General features: G+C 36.2%; 1 protein-coding gene across 1 annotated transcript in view; it reads left to right on the plus strand.

Moving 5' to 3' along the window:
• The window catches only part of ACTR2 (actin related protein 2), a 37,581-nt gene that overhangs the window by 4,612 nt on the left and 13,832 nt on the right, over positions 1 to 19,137 (plus strand). The window contains exons 2-6 of the mRNA XM_081833609.1: positions 2,363 to 2,473; positions 7,875 to 8,090; positions 11,632 to 11,704; positions 15,465 to 15,601; positions 17,805 to 17,954. Of these exons, the coding sequence (XP_081689735.1) occupies positions 2,363 to 2,473; positions 7,875 to 8,090; positions 11,632 to 11,704; positions 15,465 to 15,601; positions 17,805 to 17,954 (687 nt within the window). The remainder of the gene's footprint in view (positions 1 to 2,362; positions 2,474 to 7,874; positions 8,091 to 11,631; positions 11,705 to 15,464; positions 15,602 to 17,804; positions 17,955 to 19,137) is intronic.

Raw genomic sequence — 19,137 nt, forward strand, 5'->3', positions numbered from 1 at the left:
ATTCATTCTATAATTTTCTTTAAAAACATTTATAACTATATAAGTGAGCATTTTCAGCCTGGAATGGACACTTTTGACCCACCCAGTGTCCTTATCTGTTCATTATTTTGAGGTAAATGTAAGAATTTAATATCTGCTTTCTGTATTTGGGATATAAGGTAAATTATGACTAATGCTGGTATTAGGCTGATGATCATGATAAATTTTATTCATATAGAAATTTGGGTATGGTTGGGGCACATGGGTGGCTCAGGTTAAGAACCTGCCTTCAGCTCAGGTCATGATCCCAGGGTCCTGGGATCCAGCCCCACATCGGGCTCCTTGCTCAGCATGGAGCCTGCTTCTCCCTCTCCCTCTGCCTGCAGCTCCCCCTGCTCGTACTCTCTCTCTCTCTCTCTCAAAGAAATAAATAAAATCTTAAAAAAAAAAATTTATTCCTATGTCATCATATCCTACTATTGCCTTGAAAGATAATCTAGTAAGAATTGTATCATAGTTTTAGAAACGGATAGCTATAACTGAAAAATACCCTAGCCTTGGTGGCTCAGAGGTTAACAGACCAGGACTAGGTTTTGTGGGTTTGGAAGAAAATGTATATGAGCGGTATGTTTTATGTAGATTCTAGAATGTAAATGTGAACTGAGAGGATAGGAATTCAGGTGGTATTTCAGACAGATTTTTCATAGCTTTAATCTGCATAAGTCATGACTTTAACATATTTTAAAAATTCTATTTATAAAAGACTTGAAATTCTGGATGGCAGAATGTTCTAGGCTATTTAAAATTAAATGTGGTTCATCAACATTCCCAACAAGGTTGGTGTTAGAGATCTTTGAAATATGAAAATTCTATATTTTGGCGGATTACTTAAAAGTCAGTAAGTTTAAGATTGTTGCTAAGTTTTACCACCATCAAATAAAACAGTTCCTTGTACAAAGTAGCTTTCTGTCAAGGGGTAGGTTAATAGTTTCTGTCAACCTTTTTGTTATTACTGTCATGTGTCACACTCAGATACTGTTTTTCTCCTTAATTCTTTTCAGAGAATGTATGGTGCCTGGAGCCATGAAACAATGTACTTTTTCTCAACATGAAACATATTCTCTGTATTAAAATAATCCTAGTATTGTACTCCCAAATCAACAGCAAAACTTTTAATTTTTATTGATCATTGATAATAGTATGCACTTCTGATGTGCCAGACACTGTTCTAGGCACTTGAGATTCATCAGTAGACACAAAAATCCTTACACAGTATAACTTACGTGAAAAAGACTTGTTAAAGAAGAGGGTAGAGATTATGATTATATTTCCTGGTCTATAGCTTCCTCCTCCTACACTGAAGTTTTGAATTGCATTTTCCTTGCAATGTCTGCTCTTAAAAATAAGACTGAACAGACTGTATTACTGGTACAAGAATTAAAAACCCTTGGTTCTATTTTCAGTTTTACTGTAGTTGTTAAATCACTTAGCGTATCAGTTTCTTACAAAGTATTATCAGACTCAGTGTTATGCCCTCACTGGAGAACTACACTATCCAAATATAAAATTCTGGTTACCTGGTATTACTAAATACATATATCTAAATAGAAAAGTGTAAACAGTCAAAAATGCCCAAAATGGTTTTTTTAACGTGATGCTAGTCCAGATGCCATTTTCTCCCCCGCTTCGGTTAAATGTTGCTTAAGTGAATTGCCAGAGATAAATGAAAGCCTGCTTTAGAATTGAAGCATTAGTTCTGTTCAGTTTCTTTTTTTTTTTTTTTTAAAGATTTTATTTATTTATTTGAGACAGAGAGAATGAGATACAGAGAGCATGAGAGGGAGGAGGGTCAGAGGGAGAAGCAGACTCCCCGCCGAGCAGGGAGCCTGATGCGGGACTTGATCCAGGGACTCCAGGATCATGACCTGAGCCGAAGGCAGTCGCTTAACCAACTGAGCCACCCAGGCGCCCTCTGTTCAGTTTCTAACATTTCTCTTTGTAAAAAATTCTTAGCATTTGTTGAGTGAATCTGTCCATTTCTCACTTGTGTGACCACTGTGTGCTAAGATCTTTTTGAGGCATTTGGACTCCACCATGAACTGCTCAGCTTAAGCTTCCTGCTTTCCTGAGACATTCCCTGTAGTGGGGAGACTTGTGCACTAAATAAGCAGTTAACTGGTAAATAAACATGAACTCTTAAGTAGTCAATGCCATAAAGGAAATAAAAGGAGGATAAGATAGATTGGGTAACTACTTCAGATAATTTGAAAGCACCAAAAGTTTAAAATATTGTATAAATGCAAAGTGGTATTTTCCAGATGCTGTTTTTAAATGGACATGGTAAATACCTTGACACTGACCCACTTTTACTGTTCTCTTCCAGTTTGTGAAGTGTGGCTATGCAGGCTCTAACTTTCCAGAACACATCTTCCCAGCTTTGGTTGGAAGACCTATTATCAGATCAACCACCAAAGTGGGAAACATTGAAATCAAGGTAATATTTTATTTATTGATAAATGAGGATCAAAACTTGTGGGGTGTTCTTTGAATTAAGTAGTTTTAAGATCTGATACCATGAAGAGCAAAGAGGCAGAATATCTTATATTTTTAATTTATATCAACACTTGAAGACACAAAAACTGAAATGCCATTACTCTCTGAATGGAGTAAAACTCTTATTAATATTTTTATATTGATGTGAATATTGTATTAGAGACTTAAAGCCCTTATTACATATAATGTTTAAAAGAAATAAGCCTGATACTTTTATGTCTTTCAGTTCCATATATTTTTCATTACATGTTAGTGTCTATTTGGGACCTAAGACTTTTCCTTCCTTCTCATGCCCTGATCGTCCTACTTTTAATGTAACTAGTCAGGAAAACACAGGTTATAAATCTTATTGGTTCCTTTTTTCACTAATATAGTGACTGATTTCCATAATGTACAGGAAGAAGCAGTGCAAGTCTTGAGTTGGCCTTGCATTATTTATCTTGCTGTAAGGAGAGAGGAAGAAGGTTGTCATTGCCTACTCACTGTACTTAACACGAGAGACTGGACATTAAGGATGACAGATTTTTCTCCGTATTAAAGGAATTGGAAATCAAGTGGGAATTACGATATTTTAAAAGAAAAAAATAGAATAATCAAAAGGACAGTGGTCACCAGTTGACTTAAATTCTTAAGGTGGCCTAGGGATCAGATTATTAAAAATGCAGTCAAATTGAGGGGCCCTTTTATTGAATTATTTGTGAACAAGCTAGCATTGTTGGTCCTATCTGGATAGTCTTTGGCAGAACTTCAGTTAGATTATGAGTCATTTGAAATACGAGTTAAGTGTACCTCTTTGGGATATTTGTTTGAGATATCTAGGAAGGTAGTAATAGCTAGGAGATATTTGCTACTTGGTAGCTCTCTGCTCTTGGTACTAGAGAATTGAGTTACACAATGAATACAAATGCCAACTGAAACTGAGGTTCTGGGTTAAATTTTTAAAGACTTAAGGTAGTGAATGATTCTGGCCTCTGTTTTGTTATTTTACAATCAAATGGGACATTCGGTATGATAATTTTTTTTTCAAGGTCTTTTGGGAAATTTTGGGGATACCTTATTCTCTTTTTGTGAATGCCTTTCATTCTGATTGAATTTAATCTTAAATGAACGACTTAAAATTTAGCCGATACTTGTGATAAGGACAGTCACACTTTTCAGTCAGTATCAGGCTTTTAAAGAATGTCTCTTTTTTATATACTTTATGGATAATAACATTTTTGAGGTGTACAGATACATCATATATAACCATTTTATTCCCTAACATGGCACAAATGATTACATATCTTTTCACTCCCACTGTCTTGCTTTTTAAGGCCAAGTGATGGAAATGAAACTAGTCTATATCCTAAGACATTTTTGCTAAGGAATTCCCCAGTAGCATTTGCTTGTATGGTTTGTCATTCTGTGTTCTGTTGGCTCAGTTCTGTTCAATCTGCTCAATCTTTTAAGTCTCTCTAGTTAATTTGTTCTTCCAGTAGAAAATAGTAAAAGAAATCTGTGTCAAATTTAACTTGACTACTAGAGCTTAGAAAAAAACCACTCTAAACTCACCCTCTACCTACTCAGCTAGACCTTTTCTGTTATTTAATTTCCTTAATTAAGGTTCTTAAATTCAGTAATGAATTAAAGAAACTTGACTTTTTGGAATTCCTATGCCTAGTGGATTGACTTATACTTTTGTGTTTTGTTAGCTGAAATGTGATAGACTAAAAACTGGAAATTTAAATTGTTTAATGAGTTAATTTTCATTCAGGAGTAATAACTGTCCATGTTAATTTGGCCCTAATTATTAACTCCGTAAAATATAGTACTGCATCTGACCTCTACCTAATTTGTCTCTATTGCTTGTATGTTTAAAAATTTCAGTGAGGATTTTATTTAGGCCTTTTCTGACTCTTACTTCTACCTTCTCTTTCTTCACCTTTCTTGACCTGTTGAAGTAGAATAACAAAAAGATGGTAAGTGAGGTTACACACATGCTCTCTGTTTGTTTTCCACTTTTGCTTGATGGAACAGTAGTTGTTGTTTTGTGTCCCTGTAGTATTGGGGAGGGGGGCAATTCCATATTTTAATTTTAAGTACTTTGATTTTTAACCTTTTTCATTGCTTCAATTTGGTAGCAACTAATTAAGTCCTATACTTTCCTGATTGCATACAATGGACCAGACCAGAACTAATTACTAACACAGTTTTGAATTGTTTTCCTTGTGTTTCTTGTAGATGAATGTTATAATTAAAATGGAATGTGGTGTGCATAATATTAGAAACCAAGTAGCTTTATTTAGAATATGTGTGATCCAGAGAATTGGGGTGAAGTTGTTACATTTGGACAAATCAGTTTTATTGATCAATGTTAAATTGAACATTACCTATCATAGTCTGTAGGTATTTGCATCCAGTTGGGTAGCAAATGTGTAATAAACTGAGTAAAACTTTAATATGCCAATAACTATAGATAGTAAAAAAAGAGGAAAAGAGATTGACTTGTTTCCTATACCATTTTTATTGATGAGCAGATTTTTACAACATTATCTGAGGATAAATAAGAAAAATGTGAAAGTCTTATAAGACTTTTCCATAAACAGCAGATCTTCCCCCTAAATAAATACCATTGTGTGGCCCCTTTTTCTTTTGAACTAAAGTGCGGGGCACATCCCAGACAATTCACTCTTCTTTATATTTTTCTGTGACAGTCCTTAAGTGCTTCAATAGTAGGTATTTTCAGGTTTGTGTGTTTTTGATACTATTTATAAGCAGTTTTGACAAAGGTGAGGCATTTCTAGTGATTTATATTTTAACTAGTAACAGTGTCTTTGTGGAGTTTTCTTTTGGATAAATGAAAACATTTAAATCTGGAAATTCCTGTATTTATACTAAATAAAAGATCATGCATTAGTCTTAAAATCTTAAGGAGATTGAGTGTATACTTTCAGAGAACAGTGTAGGCTTTATTAACAAACTTTTTTAATGGAATTTCCTTCTTAGGGATTTAATTGTGGTTTTAAAGTATGTTTACTCTGTTTTCCAATTTGAGGTGACATTGTTCAGAATAATTCTTGGCAAATATCTACACTGCCTGCTTTTCATAAAAGATAAATGCCTTTGAAAGAGCATCTCAGACAGTTACTGTGATTTCTCATTCTGTTAGGTACCAGGTGGTAGTTCAGGCTTGAAGTCCAGGGATGAGGTGGGTGGTAAAAATCTAAGGTTCTGAGGTATGAGGGCAAGTTACATAAAGCTCTTGGCATTTGTAGTTTTGGGAAGTTGAAATGTTCTAGGGACGATTATATGTTTTATGATTTTTTAAATTAAAATTTTAGATACAAATTTTTTAATTAGGTGCTGAAGCTACTTGAGAATATTTGCACTAATTTCATAGGTTAATACCTGTTTTCCATTTTAACTGTCCTTCCTCTTTGTTCAGAGGGATTGTAAAATATTCAGTGCCAGATGTTTCTTTCAGTTTATTCTTTATAGTATGAATGCTCTCGAAGTAGATAGATGAGGCTTTTATTTTGAGTTGGTATTGGGTCAGACATATGTAAGTCCCTATTCTTGCATGGAAATAAAAGTAAATATTCTGATGAAATCAGATCAGACTTATTATAAATTTGATGAACTATAGTTGTGAATGTATATTGATTATATAAGCCATTTAATTATCTAATTTATTAACTTTGTACAACACATAGAATGATACATTCTAGAGGAAAGTAAGTAACAAAATTGTGTTTTGTATTTGTTAATGGTTAAAAGTAATGTATGTTCTTACAGGTATAGATTCCCCCCTAACTTTTTATTAAATGTTTAGAACGTATAGCAAAGAACGAATTTTACAGTGAAACCCATACACCCATCACCTAGATTCTGACATTAATATTTACTCTACTGACATATTACATATTTATTTATTCATCCCTCCATTAGTCTATCTCGTTTTTTGGTGTATTTCAAAGTATCAATGTACTTCTCCTAAAGTAATTCAACATATGCATGTCATTGACTAGAATTCACAGATGCAGATTTTTAATTTTCCATTTTCCTATCAGATGATTTTAAACAGTTAATATTTAAGAAATTTGAATATTTAAGTTATGGTAAATTTATAAGAAATTAGTTGCAACAGAGAAGTTTTCGTGAACGTTTCTGGCATCTGCTTTAACTTTGTTTTTCCTTTTTGTTGTTGCTTTCAGTGGATTTTCCAGAAATCTTTTTTTGAGCCCTCACCCTGGTTTACCTCTGATCTTTTTTTAAATTGTTATTTTTAAAAGTTTTAAACTCATATATATTTAAACCTTATTTTGAGACATTTTATGTTAATGTTCTCATTTCCTCATGTTTTAGATTTATGGTATTATAGCAAACAGTAGCTATTTCTGATAGCTTTTTTAAGTTGAATTTATCAGTATATGTAGAAATCAGGATTATTTAATATCTTGACTAGCTGACTTTTAAAATAAGCTTAAATTCTGTGACATCATTAGCCTTATTATACATACAAAATTTGACTTTTCAAATGTGGGTCATCTTAAGTATGCTCTCCTTGGAGACAAGACTTGTGAGTACTCTGCTTCTTGTGTGCTAGCATAGTTTTCCAGTATTATACTTTAAGGTTGGAAATGTTGCTCATGAGCTAATTTTTAAAAATTGTTTCCCTGTGTTTTAATTTTTGATATCTCTACAAATTTCCATTGATCTTGGTGAGGCATATATAGAGACTTAATTTCAATTCTGAGGCATGTGCAGGTAGAGATTTGTGAAATTTGCAAGTTATGTGATGCATATCTGCATTATTACAATATAATAAAGAATCATTTAATTTTTAACTTCTTTCATTATGCTTTGTAGTACATTAAGATGTATCATTTACACTTACCATTTCAATATTTAGTACAAAGAACTGTGCTGCATGCATTGAGCATTTTTCTACAAGATTTTTTCCCTGATGTGCTATTTCACATATCACAGGCCTTATTTTTTGAACATTTGAGCAAAAGAAACAGATGAAACCTCATACAAAACCCTCCAAAATATGAAAATGTGGGGTTTATTTGTGCTAATGCTCTTCTTTTGGAAACATTTGTATTAAAGGTAAGGTCCATTTATTGATTTAACCCACGTTGTACATAAGAATTTTTATTATTCATGATTAAACTTTCCAAGGCATTGTTCTTGAAAGAAAAGATTTTTAAAACTTGTGGAATGAAGAACTTTATCTGAAAGTGCCAGAAAAATTAAAATTAAATTATTCCCAAGTTTTCCAAAATATCATGAGAATGTAATTTTCTGAAGATATTTTATGCAAAAATTTGGCCTAAAGCCTTGATATTATAATTTTCTAGGATCTTATGGTCGGTGATGAAGCAAGTGAATTACGCTCAATGTTAGAAGTTAACTACCCTATGGAAAATGGCATAGTACGAAATTGGGATGACATGAAACACCTGTGGGATTATACATTTGGACCAGAGAAACTTAACATAGATACCAGAAATTGTAAAATCTTACTCACAGAACCTCCCATGAACCCAACCAAAAACAGAGAGAAGATCGTAGAGGTAAGTGTTTAAATGGGATGTGTATGTATGTGTTTCTGTGATGAGACATTATAGCAGATGTTCTTTCTTTTACCATTGTTAAGGATAAAAGGAATGAAAATAATTGTTCCCCCCCCCCATCCTATTTACTGAGCACCTAACTAGTCGTTATTTCTAAATAGGCTATATCAGTAAACAAAACCAAGTCCTGCTGCCATGGAACTTATTTTTCTGGCAGGTGACACCCACCCCCCACCCACCCCACCCCTGCCACCCACAAAGTGAGTTAATTGAATGGTTTGTTAGAAGATAATAGATGCTAAAGAGGGGAAAAGAGCAGGTTAAGGGGGGTGAAGGGGTTATATTTTTCATAGGGTGTGAGAGTAGGCTTCTGAGAGAAGGTGATATTTAAAGAATAAGGGACTCAGCCAGGATATGTGGGGGAAAAGCATTCCAGACAAAGGAAGTAGCTAGGCAGTGTGAAGGTCTTAAAATGGGAACAAGCCTGGTGTATTAGAGAGTCAGCAAGGAAGCCAGTACGGGAGAGCAACAGGGGATGAGGTCAGGGAAATAATAGGACAGGATGATCTAGGGCCTTGAAGGCCCTTGAAGAGAATTATTCTTTTACTCTGAGCGAAATGTCCCTTCTGTGTTAGGGACATGCTCCAGTTTAGGTTTCTGTGGCCGCTGTGTTGTGAGTAGACCATAAGGAGGCAAAGGTGGAAGAGAGACCAGTTTGAAGACTTTCAATTATCTAGGCAAAAGATGATGATGGTTAGGATTAGGGGTAATAGCAGCAGAAGTAAAGAGAAGTGGCCAGACTGAATCTGTTTTGAAGGTAGGGTCAAAGCATTTTGTAATGCATTAAATATGGGTAACAGAGGGGAGAGTCAGGGATGACTCCAAAGGTTGTGGCTTGGGCACCTGGAGGATGACATTACCATCAACTGAGATGGGAAAAGACTGAGATAAGTAGAACAGGATTTGAGGGGAGTGGATCAGGAGTTCAGTTTTGGACATGGTAGGCCCTCATTAGACATCCAGTCAAAAATGTCAGGGAGATAGAGGTGTCCCTCACTTTTCAAAAGTTCATGTTATGCCACTTCACTTTTACCAAAGACCTACATTAGTACCTGTTTTCACTAACTGAAAGAAGCCCGAAGAGGATTTTCACCTGTATGAATAAAGGGGGGAAGCGAAAATTGCATTCAGCATTTGTTTTGCAGCGAGCTAATGTTAGAGGCGGCGTGCACCCAGACCAGCAAGAGTGGCCCCGCCAAACTCTTACCCCGGAACTACACTCAGCATCAAGGCACCATAGCTTTGAACTGTGTGAGCATCGGTGCTTTATCTCGTTTTATTTTGTGCATCCATTAGCAAGTTGTGTCCAAGAAAAGCCTAAGAGAGGTTATTTTTGGGGTTTGGGAACACTGAGTTTTCCATGTAAACTAATGGTAACTGCTTCTTTGATTTACAACATTTGAGCTTTACCTAAGATTTCCATATGAATGCTCTACTTTTCAGATAGCAGGGAAACCTGTAAAAGATCAAGTTCAGGAGAAAAGTCTGAGGCTGGAGATAGAAACTTGGGAGTCATCAGGATATAGATAATCAGTTCACCAGGAAAATGGGAGCAGGCAGTGGTGAGAAGGCCAAGGACCAGGGAGGTGGGAGTTAGCGAGAGGAGCTTGAAGGGCTCTAAGGGAAGCAGGTACGGAGAGCAAGAAGTCTGCCTTCTTCATAGTTTAGATAAGTAACTTTTCAAGGTTCTCGTTCATTATATTTTGTTTTATATGAGGTAGGAACTGTATGTCTTTGTCTCTTGTTGTATATGAGGTAAAAACTTAGAATAATTTTTTCTGTCTTAGTAGCTTTGCAGATACTACTTAACGTAAATAATTCTGTTTTACTCTATGACCATATTTAGGTGTTGGTGGAAATTTTGGAAGGATTTTAGAAAAGATTGTTGCTAGACAGTATTTTTTAATTCTGGATTAAAACTTAAGTTTTATGTTAAGTGTTTTAAAAATTTAAGATCCTGGTTTTAGTTACAAAATCCATGTCATTCCTTATGGCTTATATCTTAACTATTTCCTGCTCCAGAGCAGCCCTAGAGCTGTGAAACATGGCCCTTGTTATATTAGTTCATATTTTAGTTGCAATTTGTTCTTTCTAAATGACTTATAACTACTAATACTTTGTGATGGGTAAGTAGTCATTTGTAATGGTATTTATTTTTAGCAGTGCATTGTAAAATCAGAGTAGAGGTACTTTTGTATTAAACCAAAAGGTTTCTCCTACACGTGGAAACCTCTTTAGGAAAGCAACACAATGTCAGAATGAAAACCAAGTTTCCTTTCAGATGAAAAGTTAGGGAGATGACATTATACCTGGGTGCCTCTTCCACTAGCCAGCTATTTGACTAGGACATGTTTTTTTTTTTTTTTTTAATCTGCTAGAATGACAAGAATTGTTCTCATGTGCTATAAGGTCCCACCTTATTTTAATACTCTTTTTTACGTGCGGGTGCAAATTTGGCTGTGACTGATAATGCCCTACTTTAATCTCATCCAGAAAGTTGATTTAGTACTACTGTTACTTTCTAATTATCTTACAAATAAAAACAAATTCTCATGGACTTTCAAGATGACAAACGCAAATACAGCTTCACTCTTCTGTTTTCTCCCCTGTGGAGGGGAAATAAAGGATGATGGAATAGAATACTGGGTAGAATATCTAGTTGCTTAATTGATGAATATGTGTTTCAGAGTAATAACATTTAAATCCTATGTAATTCTCATTGTGATCAGTTACGACATTTCTAGGTGTCTAGATTTACAGAGTGGTAGTCAGCCCTGCCAGTCAAGGAGTGCTCACTGTAGATGACAGAACAAGTCCTACAGGATGTTCCCAGCCCACCTGGACTACAGAGAATGAGCATGGTTGTGAATAGGGAGGGCACAAGGAGACTCCTCCCTTCAGTGTAGCTCAGCTGGGAGCTGAGAGCAGCGCCACAGCTGGGGCTCAAGCTGGAAGGGTGGGCAGAACAGCTAGGCAGTTTCTCTATCTGCCAGCATTCAGGAATTACTGCACACATTTTTGTCTTCCTGCCCTGCTGGTTTACTACTTTCTTTCTTTCTTTTTTCTTTTTTTTAACTGTTGGAGGTAGAACTCCAGTCTTGGTGCAGGTTAGGGGAGAGGGGCCAGCAGTTAAGCAATTTCTGTAGTTTGTCCTTGAATTAAAAGATATTTTCATTAAGGGACATCATTAAGAAAGGCTTGTTCAAATGCAGAAATCTTTCTTCCACTTTAGCCATTAACTAAAACACTCAAAAATCTTTGCTTTGTAGCACTTACAAAATACTTGAGGACTCTATATATCCAAAAATCTCTTCCCTACAATAGAGCTCTGTGACAGCTGAGGAGAATGAAGGACTCTCTTAGGTCCCTTTTGATTCTATTTTGGCAACTAATCTACTCTGTGACCATCAAGAAAGCATAAAAATATTTACTATGTAACTTCTAAATACCAGCATTTCTTTCTTTCCTTTTGCATTTTCAGGTAATGTTTGAAACTTACCAGTTTTCTGGCGTGTATGTAGCTATCCAGGCAGTTCTGACTTTGTATGCTCAAGGTAGGTGAAACTTAACTTTTAGAATAATCAATTCAGCAGACATTAAGTCCATTTTATTTGAGTTTTCAATAGTTGGAAATCCCAGAAAAGCACAGTATTTATATATTTATTTAAATATTTTCAAATATTTATTCAAATATTTTCATAATTTCTAAAATTTGTAAAATATCACATATATTTTTATTTCCTTCATTAAGCAATGAAGGACTTAAGGTAAAAAGAGAACTCAATTTTTAAGACGTAGGAGGTTCCCTCTTAGACTATTTTAAAGTAATTTTTTATGCAGTGAAGAATGAACATCGAATTTGTCCTTAGAATTGTCAGAGTTGGGGCACCTGGGTGGCTCAGTCGGTTAAGCATCTGCCTTTGGCTTAGGTCATGATCCCAGGGTCCTGGGATCAAGTCCTGCATTGCGCTCCCTGCTCAGCGGGGAGTCTGCTTCTCCCTCTGCCTGCCGCTCGCCCTGTTTGTGCTCTTTCCCTCGCTCACTGTCTCTCTCTCAAATAAATAAAATCTTAAAAAAAATTTTAAAAGAATTGGCAGAGTTAAAAAAAAATACATAGAAGTCCAAAAAGGTTAGTATAAAATCACGCTTGTATACATAGTAGAGGAGAAGGTAGACATTTGGAAGTGCCTTCCTAACTTTTATGTTTTGTTGGTGCTGCCATTAGTAACTGCCTCCCTTTCTATTGAGAATAAAAATTGGCCGTGTGGGGAGAGCTCTTTCTATTCTGATTGTCTTATTAAGAGAATTTATGGGGCTGTCAGATATGTGCCACACAGCCTGTTAGGCACTTGAAATGTGAAGATTCCCTCAAAACATTTAGAGTCTATTCGGCAAAAAGATACAGAAGCAGATAATTTTGACCCAGCATGGCAGAGAAGGTTTCTGAAGGAGGTGACACCTGAGCTAAGGCTTCAGCCTTAGTAGTTAGCTGTGTGTATGACATAGTACTTAGAAAACTCACTTTAATACTGTGGTGACCCATCTAATTCTAAACATGGATTAGTAAAAATCACCTTGTAAAAATATACATTGACTCATTAAATTGTCTTCAGTACTACGTATAGATACTTAGGAAATACCTGGGGGAACTAAATTTTCAAAGAAGCTTTGTTCATTCACCGAGTGGAATGTACCTTGTACTGTGTTTAGTGCAGAGGATATGGCAGTGAGTAAGCTAGACGTGGTCTTCTTGACCTTAAGGTGATTACATTCCAGCTGTGAATAATTTTCCTTTGAAGAAGGAATTAAAAATCACTTGTTACTTTGCAAGGAGTGTTTACCTGCACCGAGGTAATTTTATTTCATTTTTAGAAATTATTTTAGAAAATACTTTGGAAAAAATAGACATTAAAAGTTTGGAATCTAAGCTTTGAAACTGGTAATAATGATTTTGTTTAGGTGGTAAGGATGGACTGTTCTGTTGAAGTGAATTTTTGTTTAAATTGTATTTGAATAAAACTGACCTTAATGGATTTTTCTAGCAGTATTCATACATTTATTTTCATCCAGTGAGAAGATACCCTCTTTTAATTCCCGATATTTAGTCATTTTTTGTTTAACTGTTGAATCTTTAATTTTGAGAAATGATAGTCCAGTAAAGATCAAAAGAACTCTGACCCACCGTAAAATTCTCCTTCTAAACAAGGTGGCTAGGGCTAGGTAGGAAGCTAGTTAAAGGTAGGAAGAAGCATTCGGAGCCATGGAAGGGTTGTGAATAGGAGAAGTGACAACGGTGAGTTAGGAAGCTATGTTTGCCTGCATGCCACAGACAGGATTGAAGGGAATAACTGGAATTAGGGAATCTGGAGGTTAGAGTTGTCAGGAAAGGTGTAAATGGAAAGGTATGAATTCGATTGAATCTTAAAGAATCCATAGGAATCGAAGTGGAAAGAATGGATACTCCAGTGACAAAATGGTATGGCACTGGAAATGGGTCAAATGTGTACAGGGAAAGGCTAGTCTGTAACCTGGTGGGAGTGGGAGAAAATAAGCTGCAGTTGGATGGGAAGGTCTGTTTGGAAAATAAAATGTCGATCCCGGCTTCAGTTGGTATTACTGGGAGTGTTTTTGAATTAATGATGTGGATTCCTCTTTTTTTGCAATGAAATGTTTCTTGTTGAAAGGAATGCAGCATTAAAAGGCAGTAAATGATTTTTATGAAGCTTTTTATGAAGATTTATATACACCATCAATCATGGAAAGACATTATGTCAGCTTCAAAAGGAGGTAGATTGAATAAATGTATCAAAGATAAATCATTATGATGAAATACTGTAGTGCATTCAAGTTTGTATTAAGAAAGGGAGAGAGCCTATTCAGGGATGTGAAAATGATAAAATAATGGTTAAGAAAGTTACAGACATTGCGTATTCTATAAGGTTAAAAAATTTTTTTGGTTAAAACATTATTAGACTTGGGGGCTGGGAGGGATGGGGTGGCTGGGTGATAGACACTGGGGAGGGTATGTGCTATGGTGAGCGCTGTGAATTGTGTAAGACTGTTGAATCACAGATCTGTACCTCTGGAACAAATAATACATTATATGTTAAAAAAAAAAAGATAGGAGAAGAATGGGGGTGGAAATAGGAGGGGGAGACAAACCATGAGAGATGATGGACTCTGAAAAACAAACAGGGTTCTAGAGGGGAGGGGGGTGGGGGGATGGGTTAGCCTGGTGACGGGTGTTAAAGAGGGCCGGTTCTGCGTGGAGCACTGGGTGTTACATGCAAACAATGAATCATGGAACACTATGTCAAAAACTAATGAGGTAATGTATGGTGATTAACATAATAATAAAAAAACATTATTAGACTATTAACTGTTACAAAACTTGAGTTCGAAAAAGTTTTGTTTTAATTAACCCTAGTGCAGAAGGTAACTTCTGCAGTCATTTGTACTTTAAATAGTATGTATGGGAAACAAGGCAGCTGCTTTGCTGTTCTTTTATTATAAGGTGTAACTGATACTGTCTTTCTGGTTTCTGATGAATAATTGACGTGATTAATTGTTCTCAAATTTCCAGCTATCTAGTATCAATAGGAATTTTTCCAAACCCAGTTTTGAATATATATTATATGACAAAAATAATAAGTACATTATTTCAACAGGTTCACTATCAACTTGTGTAGTTTTTATCTCTCACAATGATTTTCCTAAAAGTTACCATGATGCTTTAGAAAATTTTACTTCAAGGAGGGGCGCCTGGGTGGCTCAGTTGGTTAAGCGACTGCCTTCGGCTCAGGTCATGATCCTGGAGTCCCAGGATCGAGTCCCGCATCGGGCTTCCTGCTCGGCAGGAAGTCTGCTTCTCCCTCTGACCCTCCCCTCTCTCATGTGCTCTCTCTCATTCTCTCTCTCTCAAATAAATAAATAAAATCTTTAAGAAAAAAAAAAAAATTTTACTTCAAGGGAATTCAGGGATCAAGATTAAATTGGAAAGAAAAATAAAGAATTGTACTGAGCTTTAAGAACATGTTGTGTCTTTCAGTCCTAGGTCTCAGAGTCTGTTTCTTCTCATCTCCTGGGATAGCACACAGTTAGACTAAAAGTCTCACAAGAGACATGTGTGAGAACACTCACTTTAGTGTCTAGATGTTAGAACTGCAAAATAATGAATAATAAAGAAATGCTGGCTTCTAGACCATTCTGGGTGGTGAAGTTTGTAGTTTGGCTTCTGTATGAATTTTTTGAAATTTGCTGGCTCTGATTTTTCTGATTTGGTTTTTTATTTAAAACCTCATGGTTCTCACACAGGTTTATTGACTGGAGTAGTGGTGGACTCTGGAGATGGTGTAACTCACATTTGTCCAGTGTATGAAGGCTTTTCTCTCCCTCACCTTACCAGGAGACTGGATATTGCTGGAAGGGATATTACCAGGTATCTTATCAAGGTAAGCAAAAGAAGGTATCATAGAAGTTAGCTTTTGTAATTTGTATTTACTAACTTAACATATTTGAATATATCCTCTCAGGATCATAGCAGATCTTCTGCACCACTAGGGGAATGTCCCATTTACCCCATTATTCATGTAAAAGTCCATGTAAGATTTTTATACATGCTCTCTAATATAGTAATGAGAATAGAATACATCATTACATAATTATGTTTGCTATTCCTGAGGACTTGGTAGTGAGATAGAAGAGACCTTAAAACTTTTTGAACAATAGAGGCAGCCTTTTCTGCCATAAAACTCTTTTTTGAGGGGTGCGTGGGTGGCTCAGTCGATTAAGTGTCTGCCTTGGGCTCAGGTCAATCTCAGGGTCCTGCGATGGAGCACCACGTCAGGCTCGCTCCTCAGTGGGAAGTCTGCTTCTCCCTCTCCCTCTGCCCCCACTCCCCACCCCCCAGCCCCCCATTCATGCTCACTCTCTCTCTCAAATAAATGAATCTTAAAAAAAACCAAACAATACTCTGGTTTCTCTTCAGATCGTATAAATCTTTTGCCTTTTACTAAAAAAGCCAAACGAACAGGGCCCAGTTGTACCGGACTTCAATATTTAGTAGTTTTCATGGAATAGATCCAGTTTTTAGTGTTTACTATATATTAAAGTTTATTTTAATTAGTTATAATTTTATAACTTTACTGTAATTAGTTATAATTTTCTTTAAAACATTGCCGGAGAGGGCGCCTGGGTGGCTCAGATGGTTAAGTGTCTGCCTTCGGCTCAGGTCATGATTCCAGGGTCCTGGGATCGAGTCCTGCATCGGGCTCCCTGCTCTGTGGGAAGCCTGCTTCTCTCTCTGCCTCTCTCTCTATCTCTCATGAATAAATAATTAAAATCTTGAAAAAAAAAATAAATTAATAAATAAATAAAACATTGCCGGAGAAAGTATATAAGGCTGTTAATTAGAGGCATGTGTATTTTTTTAATATTGAAAAAAATAGTTTAGACTAGTCAGTCAGTTCTCTCCAGGTCACTGGTTCTCAACCAGGGGTGATGCTGCCGTCCCTCCCCCCCCCGCCTGCCCCCCCCACCAGCCAGGGACATTTTGCAATGTCTGGAGACATGTTTTGGTTGTTCCAGCTATGCAGGAATGCTACTAAACATCCTACAGTGAACAAGGCAGCCCGCACGACAAAGAATTGTTAAGGTCCACTATATCATTGGTGCCACTGTTGAGAAACTATTCTAGGGTAGTATCTGTGCAGTAAAATGGGGTTGTCTGTCTCTATCTTGACATTGAGTTCCTTTCTTCTCATTTAGAGTAATAATGAGATTAAGCTAATGAGAACTATAATACTGTCATTCCAGGCCAAAATTCTGTCTGAGGAATGTCCGAGGGTTTTCTCACAAGGATTAGGGGATTCATTTTTAAAGTTTTTATATGAAAAGTCCCAGCTTGTTCGTGATGCATATTATGGGTTTTTTTTTTTTCCTGTTAACTGCTTGAATTCTCATCATTTATTTGATTGACAAATTCTCTTGCCCATCTACTATGTGTCAGACATAATATTAGAAGTTTGGGATAAAATTTTCTAAGATCTAGGGATATTTCATGAACATGGCATTGATTGAGCAAATGGCAGATTATAGGAGTCTAGTACTAAAATAATATTTATCAAAATATTTATTTTGATTATTTATCAAAACTGTCTAAACATTAGTACTCCCAACAGTAATTTTTTTTTTTTAAGATTTTTTTATTTATTTGACAGAGACACAGTGAGAGAGGGAACACAAGCAGGGGGAGTGGGAGAGGGAGAAGCAGGCTCCCCACCGAGCAGGGAGCCTGATGTGGGGCTTGATCCTAGGACCTTGGGATCATGACCTGAGCCGAAGGCAGACGCTTAACGACTGAGCCACCCAGGTGCCACTCAAACAGTAATTTTTTTAAAACTAGCTTGGTTTTTTTTTTTTTAGCTTGTTTTACCCATTTATTATTCATGAACAGTTAATACTTTCACTCTCTGTGAAACTGAACTATAAATCCTCTTATGGAAAGTACTGTTCCCATTTCTGAAATAGTAAGACCTAAGGATCCGCTGTCCATTGCATTTGTTACTGACATTAGCTGTTTAGTGAGCACTGATAGCTTGCCACAGTTGAACTCATTCAGATTAATTGTGACTTTACTGCTGTTTTTTGTACCAGCTGCTGCTATTGCGAGGATATGCCTTCAACCATTCTGCTGACTTTGAAACAGTTCGCATGATTAAAGAAAAATTGTGTTATGTGGGGTATAATATTGAGCAAGAGCAGAAGCTGGCCTTAGAAACCACAGTATTGGTTGAATCTTACACAGTAAGTATTTCCAGTACTTAATACATAGGGGGTTTTAAAATCGTGCACCATGATTATTGGTGTGTGCTTAAGTAGGTTTTCTTAGAATCAGTATTTTTGTTTTGAGTTGTTAGAGTATGTATATGTGTGACCTTAAATGTCTTTCTACAATAAGATTCTTTGGTTTAGTTATTTTAGGACACCATATAATGTGAAATAAGGCAAGAATCACAAATTGCTTTTCTACCTTAGGATATAATTAGATAAGAGATGTTATTTTGAGATTCTCATATCTGAAATAGCGTTTTTCAACATACGTTTTACAGAATATTATTTCCCTGAGATGTTATTAAGTAATTTCACAAAAATTAAAGTGGAGTTTACATTGTCCAGTAAGTTTGGGAGTCAGTTTCACTTTACTGAAGAACTCAGAACCTTTGATGTGCTAATATGTGTATGCCTGTGGAAATATGGTAAACCGCCTGTTTCTCAACCTTATTAGACTACAGGGTTCCAGCATTTCATGAGACTCATGTTCTGCAAAGCATACTTTGGAAGTGCTCATCCTGTATTATTGCTCTAATAATTCAGTAGGTGGCAGTCTTTTCTTGACTTTGTATTTTCTTAATGAGATGTTCAAAACAAACGTTAACTTGAAAGTGAAACGAATAAGACTGAGAACCCAGTTATAGGTTACACCAGGAGAGTTGAATCTACCTGAATTTTTAACGTATTGTTATCTGAAGTCTATTATATCCATCTTGGTATGAAGTATTTCCATATCTCATCTTTGATCTAGTTATTATTAAAATGAAATCAAGTAATAGGCAATAAAAGCAAGTATTGGCAATAAAAGCAAGTATTCTTAAACCATTTGATTCATGTAAGCTCTACATATCACAAATATGTATGAATTAGTCATTTTTTTTTTTTTAAAGATTTTATTTATTTATTTGACAGAGAGAGAGAGCGCGAGAGAGGGAACACAAGCAGGGGGAGTGGGAGAAGGAGAAGCAGGCTTCCTGCAGAGCAGGGAGCCCGATGCGGGGCTCGATCCCAGGACCCTGGGATCATGACCTGAGCCGAAGGCAGACGCCTAACGACTGAGCCACCCAGGCGCCCCTGAATTAGTCAATTTAAAAATAATTATTGGGGCCCAGGGTGGCTCAGTCATAAAGCGTCGGCCTTCGGCTCAGGTCATGAT

This window comes from Leptonychotes weddellii, chromosome 10 (assembly GCF_054177405.1).
Source record: "Leptonychotes weddellii isolate Sample4059 chromosome 10, ASM5417740v2, whole genome shotgun sequence".
In the NCBI taxonomy this organism is placed as follows: Eukaryota; Metazoa; Chordata; class Mammalia; order Carnivora; family Phocidae; genus Leptonychotes; species Leptonychotes weddellii.